At 38.2% G+C, this 17,790-nt stretch overlaps 2 protein-coding genes across 5 annotated transcripts in view; one reads left to right on the top strand and one right to left on the bottom strand.

Annotated features, from left to right (window-relative positions):
• The first annotated feature begins 971 nt into the window (after positions 1 to 971).
• Positions 972 to 8,664, top strand: ankrd34ba (ankyrin repeat domain 34Ba). Its single transcript, XM_067433900.1, has 2 exons — positions 972 to 1,101; positions 5,098 to 8,664. The coding sequence occupies exon 2, from the start codon at positions 5,156 to 5,158 to the stop codon at positions 6,803 to 6,805; it is 1,650 nt and encodes a 549-aa protein (XP_067290001.1). The 5' UTR covers positions 972 to 1,101; positions 5,098 to 5,155; the 3' UTR covers positions 6,806 to 8,664.
• Positions 8,665 to 8,739: 75 nt separating this feature from the next.
• The window catches only part of zfyve16 (zinc finger, FYVE domain containing 16), a 34,113-nt gene continuing 25,062 nt past the window's right edge, over positions 8,740 to 17,790 (bottom strand). For 3 of the 4 annotated variants that reach the window (XM_067433896.1, XM_067433897.1, XM_067433898.1), the window contains 5 exons: positions 16,785 to 16,865; positions 16,526 to 16,688; positions 14,877 to 14,982; positions 14,626 to 14,802; positions 8,740 to 11,786 (listed from right to left, as the gene is read on the bottom strand). In XM_067433896.1, the coding sequence (XP_067289997.1) occupies positions 11,628 to 11,786; positions 14,626 to 14,802; positions 14,877 to 14,982; positions 16,526 to 16,688; positions 16,785 to 16,865 (686 nt within the window). In that variant the 3' untranslated portion in view covers positions 8,740 to 11,627. Of the gene's footprint in view, positions 11,787 to 14,625; positions 14,803 to 14,876; positions 14,983 to 16,525; positions 16,689 to 16,768; positions 16,866 to 17,790 lie in introns of those variants that run through there. The other variant, XM_067433899.1, reaches the window with a different exon arrangement.

The raw sequence follows: 17,790 nt of genomic DNA, 5'->3' as shown, positions 1-17,790 counted from the left end.
TAGAAAGGTGTCAGAATACACAGTGCATCACAGTCTGTTGCGTATGGGGCTGCATAGCTGCAGACCAGTCAGGGAAACCTTGGGTCCTCCATCCATGTGGATGTTACTTTGACACGTACCACCTACCTAAGCATTATTGCAGACCATCTACACCCTTTCATGGAAACGGTATTCCCTGGTGGCTGTGGCTCTTCCAGCAGGATAATGCTCCTGCCACAAAGCAAAAATGGTTCAGGAATGGTTTGAGGAGCAAAACGTGTTTGAGGTGTTAACTTGGCCTCCAAATTCTCCAGATCTCAATCCAATCGAGCATCTGTGGAATGTGCTGAACAAACAAGTCTGATCCATGGAGGCCTCACCTCACAATTTACAGAACTTAAAGGATCTGCTGCTAACATCTTGGTGCCAGATACCACAGCTCAAGTTCATGGGCCTAGTGGAGTCCATGCCTCGATGGGTCAGGACTGTTTTGGCTTCAAGCTTTATATATATAAATACAAATTATATATATATATATATATATATATATATATATATATATATATATATATATATATATATATATATATATATATATATATATATATATATACACATACAAGGTTTTATAATACTTATTTAAATATCATTTATTTATTTATTTATTTTGTTGTTGTTGATAGATTTAGATTAGGTAGATGGATAGATAGAATATTCACTTTTGTGGTAGGGCCATCTTGGAAAGAAACGCCTCTGTGGCCCCTCAAAATCTTACAAAATCGCTTGTTTAAATTGTTTTTAAATCAATTCTCTCAAACCTGAAAGGATCCAAGTTTGTATCTGAAGTTCTTGAGAATCAAGGTTATTTTAAGTCTAGATGTTTTCCTGCTTTGTTCCTGCTCTCTCTCTCTCTCTCTCTCTCTCTCTCTCTCTCTCTCTCTCTCTCTCTCTCAGCATGTGAATAATGTGAACACCTCTCATTGTCGCTCAGATCTGATCCACGTCATGCCTGCAATGCAAGCGCACTCAAACACATTTACACTACAGACAGACCGGCAGCTGTGACATAACTGACTTCAGACTCTATCCGGATCGGTCTAAATTTCTGTTCGCGATCATACGGTAAGAACTAAATTGATTTTCTCTTCTTCATCCATTTACCTTTGCACCAACTCTGTAGTATTTGACATCAAGCGATGAAACAAGCAGCTTCTGATAAATACAGCTTTCATTTCTTCCCACATGCAGACACAGAGTACATGTTCTGTTCCCTTGCCTTACAAAGTTGATGGCACTGAATAAGGTTTGCTTAATGCATTTCATTTGTTTCAGTGGTTAAGTTGAAGCAGTGAGAACATGTGCCTTGATTATAATAGAAACACTTTGCAACCTCTTCAAAATCTCAAGTGCATACTGAATATTTCATATATCATCTTTCCATGTACATTACAAAAGCTTGAAGACAACCATAAGCGTAATGGAATAAAGTCCTTTTCTGGTTTTGTGTTTTTGCTTTTTTTAAATTTATACTGATATGCAGAGCAGTTGGACAGGATTTTCAAAGGCCACTTTACTCTTTCTATGTGTAACCCACAAGTGGAGCTTCTCTCCCTGCTCCCAGTAGAGCTGAGCAGAACATCGCTGACATGGTAGGATCACGGCTATTCAAAAGCAATCGTCATTTCCTCCATGGTAACAGCCTGCGAGCTGCTCTTGACAACTTGTTCAAACCCTTGTTTTCACATAGAGGAAATGCACACTGACTGACAGTGGCAGTGGGTTTGATTTTCACATCATGCAAATGTACACTGTAACAAATTTTGGTTGTTTTTTGTTGGTTTAACTTAAAAAAGTAAGTAACCTGGTTGCCTTAAAATTTTGAGTTTATTGAAATTAAAAATGTGAGTTGATACAATGAAGGAAATTTGTTTAATAAATAGAAACTCAAAATATTATTGTATCTGAACCACATACATTTTTTTATAAATCATGAAAATAGCACTATTTGGCATGTTTCACTGCGTCATCAGAAATAAAACACACACAATTACCCAATATACTTAAAAAATCTTTTAATAATATTTTAATAAAGGTTGTTGAAACTCAAAAAATGTTCATTGCTAAATTTCAATTTAAATGAACTCAAAATTTTAAGGCAACCAGGTAACTTTTTTTCTAAATATTTTTTTACAGTGTACTCAAAATCGACATGAATTATATATTTGAGACTTCAGCTGAAAAGGACAGTCGTTTGGGAGGCAAAGCAAAGAAGGTGGAAGATTGTAAGAATACAGCGAAAGAATTCAAAGATCACCTAATGGAAATCTTTTAAATAACATGGACTAATGATGAATCGAACACACTTAATAAAGAAAATGTCGATTTCATGTTGACTCCAAAATGTATATAAAAAGGACTTCTACACAGTTGAGAAGCATGCAAGCTTCACTGATGTCTGGAAGTGATTGTCTTCAAAAATGTTTCCCTTTAAGTTCACAAGGCTAGATTCTGAAAGACAAAAACAAGAATGGTTGAGACAAATTACAAATGGTTTAGCAAAGCTGATTTCAAGGAGACTTCTTTACAATGCATCCCTAAGATGTAGGATGAAGCTTATAGAATACCGCATCTATACTCTTTTACTTAAGCACCACTAAATGTCTCTCTAAATGACTTTACAAGAATTCAAAAACACTTTATAAACCCCAATCAGAGGCATGATGTTCTGCAGGCTCCGAGAAAGTAACACCAAGGACAGTAAACACAATGGCTTTAGAAAGATGCAGTTGCTAAAGAAAGTGAGGGAGGCCAAGCTCTGCGCTCGTACTGAAAAGGACAGGCACCGCAGAGAATGCTGTCTGGCGGTAACTGCAAACAATAAAGCCAAGGTCTCTGCTTCAGTAGATTGAATTTAGCTTTTCAAAAAGAAAAGGACTGGCGCTGTAATTCTGCAGAAAGAGAGCTTGTTGCTGAGCAAGACAGGATTAAAAAAAAAAAAACAAGCAACAGAACGGAAAGTGCATTTGGCTCCATTATATTATTTCACAGCGTATGTGTGCAACCAATCAATCAATCTAATAATGAGCGGAGCACAATATAACTCAAAAGATCTTTGAGTCTTCCATTTTGTACGTGTGTAATTTGCCAAAAGAAGAGCTTGAACGTCTTCTACAGCCTGCATCATTTCTAAGGCCTCGAAAGGATCAATACAGACAAATGTTACTGAGAAACTACCCCCCGTTCGACTACACACCTTCTGTTGTCTGATTGATAGTTTATACTTTTTTTTAGCAGGTAAAAGGCTTTTAGACTAATTGTAGGTCCACATTCAGCTCGTGGCCCTTTTCCTGTGAAATCTTTACAGATTTTTATAAAGTAAACATAAGAAAACCTTTTTATATTAGTAACATTTCAAGATGAACATTTACTGGACTGAAGGAACTAAGGTTTGTTTATCCAAATGTCATTTTCTAGAAAAATCATTAAAATGTGTATATGGCACATTGGACTTTTTAAGGTTTATTTGTTCATCTCTCAATCATCATTGTATTATGTTTTAAAACTACAATTTCGATCATAAAACTAAGTATTTATAAATCATCTTAGATAATTATTGGGAGATATAGTGACGACTGATATCAATATGCATTTAGTGTACGTAGCCTGCTATACCATCATAAAGATCTCTCTGATTTACATCACAAGATATCAGAAGTTCGTCTTACTCTTCGGCCATATAAACAACTGCACCAAACGGCATATTTTTGCTTAGTTTGGGCCTCTGAATAAAACGGGTGTTTTTTACTTCATATTCTCACTATGTCGTACTGTACTACATGAGCCACAAGAGCCTGATTTATGATACTCAACAAAAAAACATGCAAACTTCTTTTTTTTTTTTTTTAGATTAAAGGCATAATATGTAATGTTAACTGCTATAGTGTATGTGGGGTAACGCAGCGCTGTTTTATCATATTAGATACATAATATGATAAAGTGTTGAAAGTTATAATGCTACTCTGTGTGTTTGCTCGGCGGTGACTACAGCCCCTTTCACACTGCGATTCCGCCAAATACACGGATAATGCGACCCGGCATTTGTTCCCGGGCCGCTAGATTTGGTCCATTCACACAGCCTGCAAAATACCGTAATATGTGCGCTTTCACACACAACCCGTAACGTTCCCGGATCGAGTTGACACGTGACATCCGGATGTGACGTATAATGGCGAGCGATCTCAGCCTCAGTGCGGATAGTAAGGAGCTCCGTGGTCTCGATTTGTGTCCAGTTTGCGCACATTTCTGTTTAATTTTAGTTTCTTTTGTATAAGAACACTCTCTGCGTTTAAAACACCGACGAGCTCTTCTGGCACTGCAGGGTTGTATTATTGAAAAAACAAGCTCTAGGAGTCGCACGATAACTACGTACACATTGCGGCATTAGTTTTGGCTTTTGTTCACACAGCGCTCGTCCCGGGTCGAATCCCGCAATGTTACTAGGTCCCCGACCGGGTTCAATTCGGTAATCAATTCCGGGACGTGGTTGCTTTCACACAGAAGGCGACCCGGCAATGTTCCGGGAATATTGTGTGTCCAACGTGCAGTGTGAAAGGGGCTCATGAGAGAGTTGTTCACCATGCAGTGAGCTAGATCGATATTAGGCATGGTAAAACATGGTACGGTAAAACAAGAAAACCAGAATTAAGCAATGAGACTGTGTTGAGGTGAATAACAATGATTCGTTTTCTGTCGATGTCATATCTAAACAGTTGCTCACCTGTCTAATAAAACATATTAAAGTGTCTTTGGTGTTTGCATGGTTTTTACAAAATCGAGGGTAACACGGGTATGATGTCATTGATAGGTGTTGCACGGACAAGGTCCATGTCCTGTTTAAAATCTCTTATTTCTTTGGATTTAAACATTCTTGGACAAATTTGGGATCATGTTAAAACACAAGTCAACAAAATATATAACTTGTTAGAGTGGTTTTTGGATATTAGTCCAAAAATCTTCATTTTACCTAAAGGTTCAATAAACTCAATAAAATAAAATAAAAATCAGATTCTTATATGTCAGGCTTTACCTGCATGGCTAATCTTGTTCTCCTCTTCACAGGTTTTGTTATGGCAGCATCCATGATCCCCATCTGCGAGTCACAGTGAAAGAGGTGAAGATGGAAGGTCCACAAGTGGTCAATGTTGACAGCAACTCCTTGCTTAAGGCTGTCTACCTAAGTCGTCTCCGTCTCACACGGCTTCTGCTGGAAGGTGGCGCTTACATCAACGAAAGTAACGAGTGTGGCGAAACACCCCTGATGGTCGCCTGCAGGAGTAGTTATACGGACAACCAAAGTGTTTCTAAGGTTAAAATGGTGGGCTACCTGCTCGAAAGTGGAGCTGACCCAAACATCCAGGATAAAAGTGGGAAGACGGCTTTAATGCACGCCTGCTTGGAGCAAGCTGATTCTGAGGTGGTGGCGCTGCTTTTGGGTAGTGGGGCGGACCCATGTCTTGAGGACCACACTGGTTCTTCGGCTTTGATATACGCCATCAATGCCAGCGATGAAGAAACTCTTAAAATGTTGATAGATGCATGCAAAGCCAGAGGAAAAGAAGTTATCATCATCACCCCAGACAAACTTGCATCTGGAAGACAAATGGCAAAACAGTACCTATCCATTCCTCCACTTGCAATGGTGGAACAATGGGACAATAAAAACTCCACCATCATTCCCTGTGCTTCTCCATCTGATATTCTCCTCAGTACATCTCCACATGGGGCTCTATCTTCTAGTCCTAAGGAGCATATGTTTTCCTTTCAGGACCTCCAAAGCATGACGAATTCGCAGCACACCTCTCCATCCCACCAGGCTCCCCTGGAGCACAGTCGAGTGAGCAAACTCCACAATCTCCAAAGATTACACTCCGAGCCTTGGCTGAAAATCCCACAGTCTTTCCTGGCCCAACAGCAGGCCAAAACCACTTCGGCTACAGAGGAACTCCCGGATATCACACTTGAAGAGGAGTTGCCTTTCAGAATGAAGAGATTGGCTTTCGGTAATATGCCACTATCGCGCCATTCCAGTGTTGATCTAAAAGAAGCCAACTGTTTGAGTCAAGCTCTACGTCAAGGAAGCAATGGTGAAGGTCTAAGACCAGAAGGAGCACTGTGCCGAAACATGTCCTTTGATAGCTTATCGTCCCTGCACTCTTTATCCCATCCCAATCTTCATAGCAAAAGCAGTGGGGAAGCTTTATCAGCTGATAAGGATCCGGGCAAATCCTTGCCAAATTTGGCTGTGTCTAGTCTCCGCAACATCATCCAAAGAAGGCAATTAGGAATGGATCACTACAGCTCCGATTCTCAACTATCGGTGAGCCTTGCCAACTCTCCAGAAGACCGTAAAGGACATCTAGAGAAGAGAAAGCTTGCTAACTCACGTTCTGCTACCTTGGTGGGCTCCAGGGAGTCTCTTGAGAACGTTTCGTTGACACACCTGCACAGAAGGAATCCAATCAGCTACGAGCGTCGGGGCTCTGGGGCGCTTTTGGATCCCATTTCCCATCCCCGAGCTGGTTTCCTCCCTCCTCTGAACCAGCATGCCCTAATCCCAAACATCACTGGAAGTGGAAATTCAAGCACCATTGGCTCCAGCAACAAAGCAGTTAGTGGCATAGCGTCAGGGACAAAGCCTTGCATGCCCTCGGCTCCGGCAGGTTTTCCTAAGGACCTCAAGACTAGGAGGATGCTGATAAGAAGACACTCCATGCAAACTGAGCAGCTCAAGCGGGTTGGTGACTTCACAGAAATATTTGGACACTGAATAGTTACTACTATTAGAAACAAAGGTGCCAGTTTGCACTGACAATAATTCATTGCTGGTTGCTGAAACTGAACAAATACCAGCTATAATCTTGCATCTACGCTAAAATAAACCATTTTAACTGTGCATTCTTAAGGTGTGGTCACAATTACTGTTGCTCAGTGAAACTTTCCAGGCAAAATCAAGTCATTACAAAAGAAATCTGCAGTGTCGAATTGGAAAGATCTCCCATCTCAGCTAGTATTGAAGGTGTTCACACAAATCTGCAGTGCTGACCAACTTGGTTGCTTGGTTTGAAAGTGAATTTTGTGTGATCAGCGCTTTATACACTATATTCCCACAAGTATTGGGACACTCTTCAAAATCATTAAATTCAGATGTTCCAATCACTTTCATGGCCACAGGTGTATAAAATCAAACACTAGGCATGCAGATGCTTCTACAATTGCTTCTCATTTGTGCAAAAATGGGTTGCTTTCAGGAGCTCAGTGAAAGTGTGGTACCGTGATAGGTTGCCACCAATAAGCCAATTCGTGAAATTTCCTCACAACTAAATATTCCACGCTCAACTGTTAGTGGTAATAGAACAAAGTGGAAGCAATTGGGAAGAACAGCAACTCAGCCATGAAGTGGTAGGCCACGTAATTTCACAGAGCGGGGTCAGCACATGCTGAGGGTCACAGTGCGGAGAAGTTCCCAACTTTCTGCAGAGTCAGCTACAGACCTCCAAACTTCTTGTGGCCCCCAGATTAGCTCAAGAACAGTGTTGAGAGAGCTTCATGGAATGGGTTTCCATGGCCGAGCAGCTCATTCAAGCCTTACATCACCAAGTGCAATGCAAAGCGTGGGATGCAGTGGAGTAAAGCAGCCGCCACTGGACTCTAGAGCAGAGGAGACGTGTTCTCTGGAGCGACCAATCACATTTCTCTGTCTGGCAATTTGATGAATGATTCTGAGCTTGGCGGTTGCTAGAAGAATGGTACATGCCTGACGGTACTGTGCCAGTAAGTGTAATGTTTGGTGAAGGGGGATTATGGTGTGGGGTTGTTTTTCAGGGATTGGGCTTGGCCCCTTAGTTCCAGTGAAAGGAACTCTTAATGCTTCAGCATACCAACTTGCATAAAGATGCATAAAGACATGGATGAATGAGTTTGGTGTGGGGGAACTTGACTGGCCTGCACAGAGTCCTGAGCTCAACCCGATAGAACACCTTTGGGATGAATTCGAGCGAAGACTGAGAGCCAGGCCTTCTCACAAATGCGCTTCTAGAAGCAGACCAGGTCTAGACCAATCTAGAACAATAGTCAAAAATTCCCAAAAACACACTCCTAAACCTTGTGGAAAGCCTTCCCAGAAGAGTTGATGCTATTAGAGATGCAAAGGGTGGGCCAACTCCATACCAATCCCAAAGGATTAAGAATGGGGCGTCATTAAAGTTGTGCGTGTAAACGCAGGCATCCAAAAACTTTTGGCAATATAATGCATCTCTATGCTATTGACATTGGACCTTTTTGTTGCCCGTGAAATTTCACTAATGTGACCGCACCCTACAGTAAAAAGACAATTCAATAGAAACAAATGGTTATTTGGCTAGTGCTTGTCTAAGAAAACAGGATGCAAAACATTTAAATGACATGTAGGTTTGAAACAAGCAATTCAACCAGTGGTACCATTATTGGCATAGAAATTCAACTTGCGTCAGCAATGTACAAATTCATTTGTAATACATTTGAGTCATTGTTTATAAAACATACTTTTGCTTCTGTATTGTCTGATGTTCACAATGTCTTAAATAAACAATCAATTGCAACATAATTGTACATTGTGAGCAGTAAAATTTGCAGCAAATCACCATTTTGAAAATCAGTTTGAAACTCATTTGAAAAAAGTCTGTTAGAAATGTATGTTGTCATTAATGAGCATGAGACAATGAATTTGTATATTTATCAAAATTTTATTCTACATGAGATACATATTAGAAATGAATGTTGTTTTGAAGAACATCCTTAGGTCCCATACCAGATAATTAATCAAATAAATCTGGCTTTCATGAATAAATAGATATACATTATGCAAACTGGTACATCTTAACAGCTTTATGTAAAGCATAAAAATACTTGAATTGTGATGATTTAATTAATCAGTAACAGTGAGAAAATAATTTAACTCCCAAAGAATTCCACAAAGCACAAATATAAATGAGAAAATCTGAGATGTCTAAAACGCTTGGCTCATTTCAGACATTTAATCTCAATCCTTTCGTAACAATCATTTGTATTTTAAGAAGATTTGTATTTGGTTTGTGACAGAATTATAGAAGCCTTCAGATTATTTAAATATACACTTTAATATACCAAATAACCTGATTCATCACTGTTCATGTGTTTTATCACTATTAAGAAAAATGAAATAAAAAATAAGGAACAATCACTAGTCATGTATTTCATTTCACAAATCACAGTAAAAGTGCATTTTGCAAATTTAGATTTTTGTTAAGCTCCAGCATTTAAAAATGAATTTCAGAAACTTGGCATGAACATAATCTTAATACATATGGCGGGGTGGAGCTTCGTTTTGCATGTTTAAGCTTTACATTTTAAACTGAATGTAAAATTGCAGGACCATAGCCTGGTGAATAGAGGAATAAAGGTTATTGCATTTATAAAATGGCTACTTAATCCAACATAATTTATTAGAAAAGAGTTTTCATGAGATTCTTCAATCTGTCAAACTCATTAAAAGTAACCGATACTTTATCATCTGTAGTTTAGTGAGGACCAGTGCTTAATTTGTAAATGGTGCCGGAACACGCACAGAACACATGCTTAAAATAACATGCCATGTCCTCAAATCTCCATTTACTAAACTCTGGGGCTTACAGGCTTCAATTTCAAATAATTTGTGTTATATTGTGTCAATATTTAAAAATAATTTTAGATCGCTAATTACACAAATCACATAAATTATATATTTTCCAATCAAAACAGTTCAGTGCCAATCTTTTAACATTTCAGACATTAATTTACGAAATGTTTAATGATTAAATGTTTAGCTGCTTGCGTCTTACCCCGCCCCGCGCTCTCTCTCCATTAAAACTGACGCAATATGCTAAAATTCACACTCGCAGTCTTTGATTTGATTGGCATCTCAATCATTTTGACATTGGCAAGCGCTGTTATTAGACCACTGAGGCCTTGTCCATACTAATATATTTTTGTTTGAAAATGCAGCTCTCTGGTTTGGCCTTCTGTCCACACTGACCCTGTGTTTTTAGCAACAAAATCACTCTCCAAAGTGGATAAATTCGAAAACGCATTTTTGTTTTTGTATTGTAGTGTGGACTGTGAAAACGAAGGTATTTGAAAACAATAATGCAAGTTTAATCATGATACATATTGAACCCATACATACTGTTTATACCAGTATTGTGCCTGTTATGTGCTATTCACTTTCACAGAGATGCTAAAATGTTACTATAATCACTCTTTCTATTACTGCCTGAGGCAGATCAGACTAACAAATTAGCTTTAAACTTTTTGTCATCTTACAACATTCAGAGCAGAGCTGTCTGTTCAACGGCAAGAGATACTGGATCCGGATCAAACAGATCACAAATTAGGCACTGGTGAGGACATGTGGCAGGTTAAATAACTGGCATAAAGGTGGGCTGGCCAAAATCTAAAGATGGAAAAACATTGGAAGTATTGAGATATTTTTAGACCAACTTTAAAAGCCAGATTTTTCAATTCCTGGCTGGTCACACCAACAACACATCTGTAGTGTTAGTAGTCGGGGCTGTTTTTCAGATTCTCCAGTAAAATGAATTAATAGTAAAACAAAGCCAATAAAGCAATTTAAAGATCTCAATAAAATACTTTTTCTTTAAATCAATAAAGTAGTGTGAAAATAATTATATAAATGTTAAAGCAAATTGTTTTAGAGATGATCTTAAGTCTTTTTTCCTTTACACTGAACTGTATTTTTGGTAAATATATGTGGTTTGAACTAAACAACCAACAATGTTTTCATAAGCATCACATCGAGCTATACACTCAACTGCACTTTTTTGGGTTATAATTGCAGAATGAGTTATAATTTCAATGCCCTATCAAAAATATCACCTTTAATCAACACATGAACTGTTCCAAAAATAGTATTTAAGCTTAATAAAAGCTTCATTGAATTAGCAGATGATTTCATCAATATGTTTAAATCATCAAACCGAGGAGTATTTTAACCTCTGTGTATTTTACAGATCGAGGAACATCGACTAATAATAAGACTCAGTACTTAGAAAGTACAATAATCAGTACATAAAATCTTCATATGGATTCTTACGTCCACATGAAGCTACTTCATATGGTAACAGTAAATTATGAAGGATGGGGAAAAAACTGCCGATTCCAGATCAGAAAAAACAGACGTAAAATTTGAGAAATGCAGGACTTCACATGCTCGGTCACCGTGTGCGCAATCAAGTTATGATTATAATTCTCTGTATATCTGACATAATAGTCATACAAAAACAATTCTGTTTCGAGTTTAAACCAACATTCATCGACCAGCATCCAACGGAAACACAACCGAAGAAGCAGAGCACAGTTCTCACGTTTTTATTTATGTTGCTGATCCAAGACCTCTGCTTTATTCTAAAGGATCGCCAATATAGTTCCACTTCAGTGAAGTGATTTTTAATTTCCTTTAAAATGCATCAAACTCTCCATACCTTGTCAGAAATTTCTATGCATCTGCAACTCAACGGTTACGAATATGAAGGTCCCATTGGCTGCCTGTGATGGGAAAGTTTATAAGTCAGCAGCGTTTAAATGCTCAGTGAGATGTAGAAGAAAAACTCCATGTCCATGGCCTGATGGGGGACACAGGAGCTTCCTCCGTGGATAACGGGAATTAGAGCCCCGTCCAGATCGTTCATATACTTCTGAGGCAGGAGGTGGCCCCCAGAGCCAGCCTGGTACTCCACCTACAAAAACACATTGAGTGGATTACAAATGTCTCTTATGTGCATATAATCTACATACTACAGTGTCATGAGATTTACTAATGAAGGAGTGATGCCAGTGACTATTTTTCTCCAAAAAAGCAGCAGTGTAAAACGTTTAATGAAAAAAAAAAAAAAATGATATCAAGAATATATATATTTTTAAATGTATAAAAATATGATGTGCCCATTGGACAAACTTAGAAACACAATGACGCTGTGTGGTCATGCTATAATTTAAATCTGAGGACGTTTTTTTTAAACTATGATTTTTGACACATTTTCTATGACCATGTCATGTTAGTCATGTTCCTGATTTGACGCTAATAAAACATTTTATTGCCCTGTAAACAATCACTTGCACTCTATTGTCTATGTCTGTTATGTGGAACTGCCTCATTCATGTTTCTATTGTTCTCACTCGACAAACCTTTTACACTTCTGCAGGTTATTCATTTGTTTTTATTCAGAGGCTATTAGCCTTTATTTTGGCATTAACATGGCTTGGCCATATACACAACATTGATCCCACTACACAGATCTGGAAAAAATACAGAGACCACTTAACATGGATTTCTCAATGTAAAGTGTTCTCTTAATTTTTCCAGAGCTGTACATTAGTGCCCCTACTATCTGAAGTCTTTCTAAAAAAACAAAAAAACTTTTTTTTGCCTTTTGTGAATTCTTAAAAGTATTTTTTTTAAATATGAAATAGAATAGCTTTTAATCAAAACTCACATTAAACCACCATCACGTGTTTGTAAAAAGGTGGATTTTAGTAATATAATGTTGAAATATGTTATGTATAGCCTTTTATACGAATCTACTCACAACACCTGCTTAGCATTTATAATGTAAGCATCCTTTATTGATATGAAAATACCCTAAATCACATTAAAATCACACACAAAACATATACTATCATAATCGTGTGTTTATCAGCTTCTTGTTTCACGTGTATAAATGTTTCTTTGTGTTTGTTTTCCATGGAGCTCAGAACAGAATAGACAGACAGTTCATTCAGCTTTACAGGTTGCATAATTAAGTGGGAAATTAATAAAAAAAATCATTCTGTATGACATTTTGCAAACATGCAAGAATAAATCAATATTTCTACAAATATGCGTACTTTTAGACTAAGAGCCCTAACAGACGCTGTTCATTGCACTGTGGGTGCAATGGAATACAAATAAACCGGAGCAGATGTGACTTAATATGAGTGTTTTTATTCTATTCAAAATATCTTTTGATGCCAATTGATTTTTTTGCACTCCTGACATATATTAAGAAATGAATGTCACTGCAAGCGAGTTTTATCATACACAGTGTTCAAATACCTTTCTAATGATACAGTTTGTCTTGATCAAGAGTGTGATGCTTTAAAGTGTAGTGAATTTAAACACAATAATCTGGGGCTGCCAGCAATGCACTGCAGGTTAAGGAATTAATGTCACCTTTTACTGGCCTTAGGCCGTGTCCACCAAAGTGTTTTTATCCAGCTGAAAACACTAGGCGCTCCACTGAAATGCCTTGCTGTGAGTGCTTGCGAGTGTTTTGGCAGCGCAGCGTTTTTTCAGTTGAGACTCACTCAACTGGGGAAGTGTTACTAGCATCTCATTTCACAGTTTATGTATTGATTCTTTCTTAAAAATGCAGAAAAATGTAAAGTTGCTTATTTTTTTATTCCGTTATTATGCTGCTTGTTTTCATTTGTTGACGTTTTACAAGCAGGATGTGGCGATTGGTCGGTGTTGTATTTGATCCGCCCCTCCTCTACTGTGATGGAGTACCTAGTCGGTTTTGAAATTTAAAAAATGTGATGCTTTAAACACTGTTGAGCAGAATCCTACACACCTCTGTCTGCCCATTGTGCTCATGCGCTCATCAAAGATGTCTGTGATTGGCTACAATGATCAGCGCTGCAAAAACATGTTGTAAATATACATTAATGATGCTTTTCAACAAGCACTTACACAGATACACACACTGTTTAAATGCAGACGTCCGGTCCGCTGATCGACATCTGCTTGTGCTTTGGCTAATTAGAGGTGTCTACGATTCCAGCTCAACAGCCCTCAAACAACACATTTTTTAAATTTCAGTGCCGACTAGTTACCGAAGTCGGTACTTTTGACAACATTTAGTGAACCGGTTCTTTCAGGTGGTTTCAATGAACTGGGTTAAATTCACTGATTCAACGATGAATCAAGCGGTTAAATGCCAACATTGATCAGCCAACAATGTTTACAACATTCAAATTTGTTCACAGAAGCTCAACCATAATTGCTTGATGCGCAAGTACCAATGAGGTGGATTCTCGCATGTTACTCAACATATTGAGCTTACGCAAAAACCAATGAGGTTTGTTCTTGCGCAACAAGCAAGTACGGTTGAGTTTCTGTTTCTGTTCGCTGATTCATATTTATATGCGAATAAAAGCCTAAATTAAATTTGTTCATCATATAAAGTGATTGTCTTTTCTGAGAAGACTTGTATTAAACCACTCCAATCAAATGGATTTATTTTTGAACGTTGTGAGCTGTTAGTGTTTTGGGTGAATAGACTTTCAATAAAGGGACAGTAAGGGCTTAGATTTAATTAAAAATATCTTAATTTGTGTTCCAAAGATGAACGAAAGTCTTATGGTTTTTTGAACAACATGAGAGAGAGCAATTGATGACAGAATTTTTTGGTTAACTATCAATTTAAAGGTTTTCTCTTTTTCAAAAGAACCTGTTTATAAGCGCAATTTCCATCTTAGATTTCAAAATGAGTTGTTTCATCAACAATCCAGTGTACTTTAATGCCGAAAACGATTTACCATGTCCGAGTCAGTGGAGACTCGGAGTGCGATAGAGTTGAATCCATTGGCCATGAGCACAGAGAGGTGCGGGCAGAGGGCAGCGCAGCTGGCGGTGGCAATCTCTCTCTGAAACTGAGCTGATGATGTGAGGATGGCAGATAGGGAAACATCTGAAGACTTCAGCAGATAGAAAACCTGATGGGAGAGATGGTACATGAACCAGAGATGGCAACAAGGAACTCATTGGGCAGGCATCACACAGTACACACCTCAGTACACCTGATAGCTCGGCCATCCATCTCAAACTCAGAGTCCTGCTGGATCTTAATGCTGGACACCCCCTCAAGAGACTTACAATCCACTGGACTTGTGACTCTGCAAACACACAAAACATGTAATACTTTCTTAGGGGAATTATTTTTGACCTGACACAGCATCTTAACCACTAAAGAAAGCTGAAGGAATGAATTTTAAATAGTTAATTAATGCAGAGTACATCTTCAAGGTCACCTGCAGCAGCGGCCAAACCGATCAATAGTGCTTTATCACTCAGTAAAGTGATTATTCAGGACAGTATTGGCATGTCGCACATCCATAAGAAAGCATCTAATAAGAACACACCTGGTCAAAAGTTTCGCCTTGTTCAAAGAACATTTATGATTATCAATGTTGAAAAGCATTTTTGTGGAAACTGTCATACAATAATATACTTTCATTCAGCAAGGACAGATTAAAATGCTTTTAAAATAACAGTCAAAGACATTTAAAATGTTAAACAATATTTATATTTCAAATAAATGCTCTTCTTTTGAATTTTCTATTCATCAAAGATTCCTGAAAAAACCTTTTTACACAAAAATGTTATCATTGATGGTAATAATAACAGTAATAAGACAGAGGAACCACCAATAATAATAGCAAAATAATAATAATTGATAATAATTGAGAAGCAAATCATCATATTCGAATGATTTCTGAAGGATCACTTTACACTGAAGACTGGAGTAATGATGCTGATAATTCAGCTTTGCATCACAGGAATAAATTACATTTTTCAAATATATTAAAACATAAAACAGTTATTTTAAATTGTAATAATATTTCAAAATATTACTGTTTTTACTGTGCTTTTGATTAAATCTTCTCTCCACCAATAAGCTGGTGTGTGTTCGGCATTCTGACACAATATGGCTGCCGTAGCATAATCCAGGTAGATGTTGCACATGGGTGGTGGTTGAGGAGAATCCCACCCTTCTATATGTAAAGCGCTTTGAGTACCCAGAAAAGCACTATATAAATGTAACAAATTATTATTATTATCAATGAAGCCTTGGTGAGCATAATGGCTCGTTTCCACCGAGCAGTATGGTTCAGTGCAGTTCAGTACGGTATACAATTTCTGCCGTTTCCATTGTCAGAAGTTGTGAATGGTACCTAATTCCAAACTGCTTTTTTGGCACCCTTCCATTGGAGTACCTAGCACAGTAGTCCTGTACTAAAAGGGTGGCGCTAGACTCCCCGCAGAACATTGATTGGTTGACAGAGAATCGTCACTTGCGTGTGCTTTTCGGCTGTGTTCTTACTTGCAGCCTGCGGCCTTGGCTCAAACAAAACATGTCTTCTGCTTGCGACAACAGCCACATACCAAGAAGCAAGAACAAGATCGGCTGTATGTCGTCCATGGTTGGTTACTGTGTCGCTTTCTCTTCATGCGAGAATTATGTTGATCGCTACACCACGCCTATCATAAGCGTACTGTTGGTCGTGGAAACATAAGCCAGATCATTGTTTACGGCCCCGAATCGTATTGTACTGCACTGTACTGAAGCATACCGCACCACTCGGTGGAAACGAGCAATAATAGACTACTTTCAAAAGACCTTAGATAATGTAAATATGTATGATAATTCGTTGGTACCCAGCGTTGACAGGTGCGATCCAGTCGACCCAGCGTACATTCACATTTTCACGCGTCTCTTCTGATTCTGCTTTTCCACAGGGTATCTGGAAGTCGCTCTGGTCCCTTAGGGCCTGTCGCAATCCCTCCATTGTCTCAGGAGGGATTTGCACCATTAGCCCATCTAAAGATAAAAAGGGACAGCATGATGATACAGCTGTGCTTTTTGAGAGAAATAATCTGAAGTAGTGTTCAAAAACTGACTTGTAAAAAGCATTACCCTCCACAATGCTTGATTTGGCAATGAATCCTGATGAGGCTTTCAGAGCACCATTAAAAACCACAAAACTAGCTCCAGTCACTGCAAAAGAAAGACACTTAACAAATATGACACAACAAACAACTTAATGAGTGTTTCCCCACTACAACTTTTAGAATAGATATTAAAATTGTTACAAATATACTACATTATAAGGTGCATTAAAAGACATATTTAATGCATTAAATTACCAGGCGTTAAAGTGGGCCGGAATGGTCCTGAACTCTGTTCTGGGGCCTCAGATAAATTAATTAATAAATTGATCCAGCAGTTGCAACTCTATTGGCACTTTTGCCACTTTATTGAAGTGATAACACACATCAGGCAGTCGCTTTATTAATTTGAATTGAATACAAACACAACATCATGTGGGTAGTAAACCTCTCTGTGACGAAACTAGCTGAACCAGGCCCTAGCTCTGACCGTGTGTGTGAACGGAAGTGTTGAGGTAAACTATAGGCTGCTACACGACTGTAATCATGAGCCAGCTATGAGGTCGCCGTGGTCCAGACCTCTGTATTTTTCAGAGGTATATATGAAAGAAATTGTAAAATAATTTAATTAGATTAGGCATAAGATAATAGCTTTAGGAAGGGAAGAGACAGTGATGAAATGAGGAGAGCAGGTTTGATCTACTATATAATATATAATCTACTGCCCACTAACATGGTTTTAAAAACAATTAAAAAATTTTTAGCCTTCAACCATCGTAAAAATGCACATATGTAGAGAGAAAAAAACATGTTCATTGTCAGACGTAACTGAGGCAGCCGAATCATCCGGACTTCAGCTGCCTCAGTTACGTCTGACTCTTGACTCTTTAAAGACTCTTGAGGATAGCAAAAATGGCTCTCATGACACACGTCATGTTTAGGCTGTGCAGGGGACTGTTGTCATAAGTCAACAGTCATGGTTGAGGTTTATTATAATTGGATACCACAACAATTTATTTCACAATCGTTTTGTT

Source organism: Pseudorasbora parva, chromosome 23 (genome assembly GCF_024679245.1).
Source record: "Pseudorasbora parva isolate DD20220531a chromosome 23, ASM2467924v1, whole genome shotgun sequence".
NCBI lineage: Eukaryota > Metazoa > Chordata > Actinopteri > Cypriniformes > Gobionidae > Pseudorasbora > Pseudorasbora parva.
This window is presented reverse-complemented; position numbering and strand designations above follow the sequence as displayed.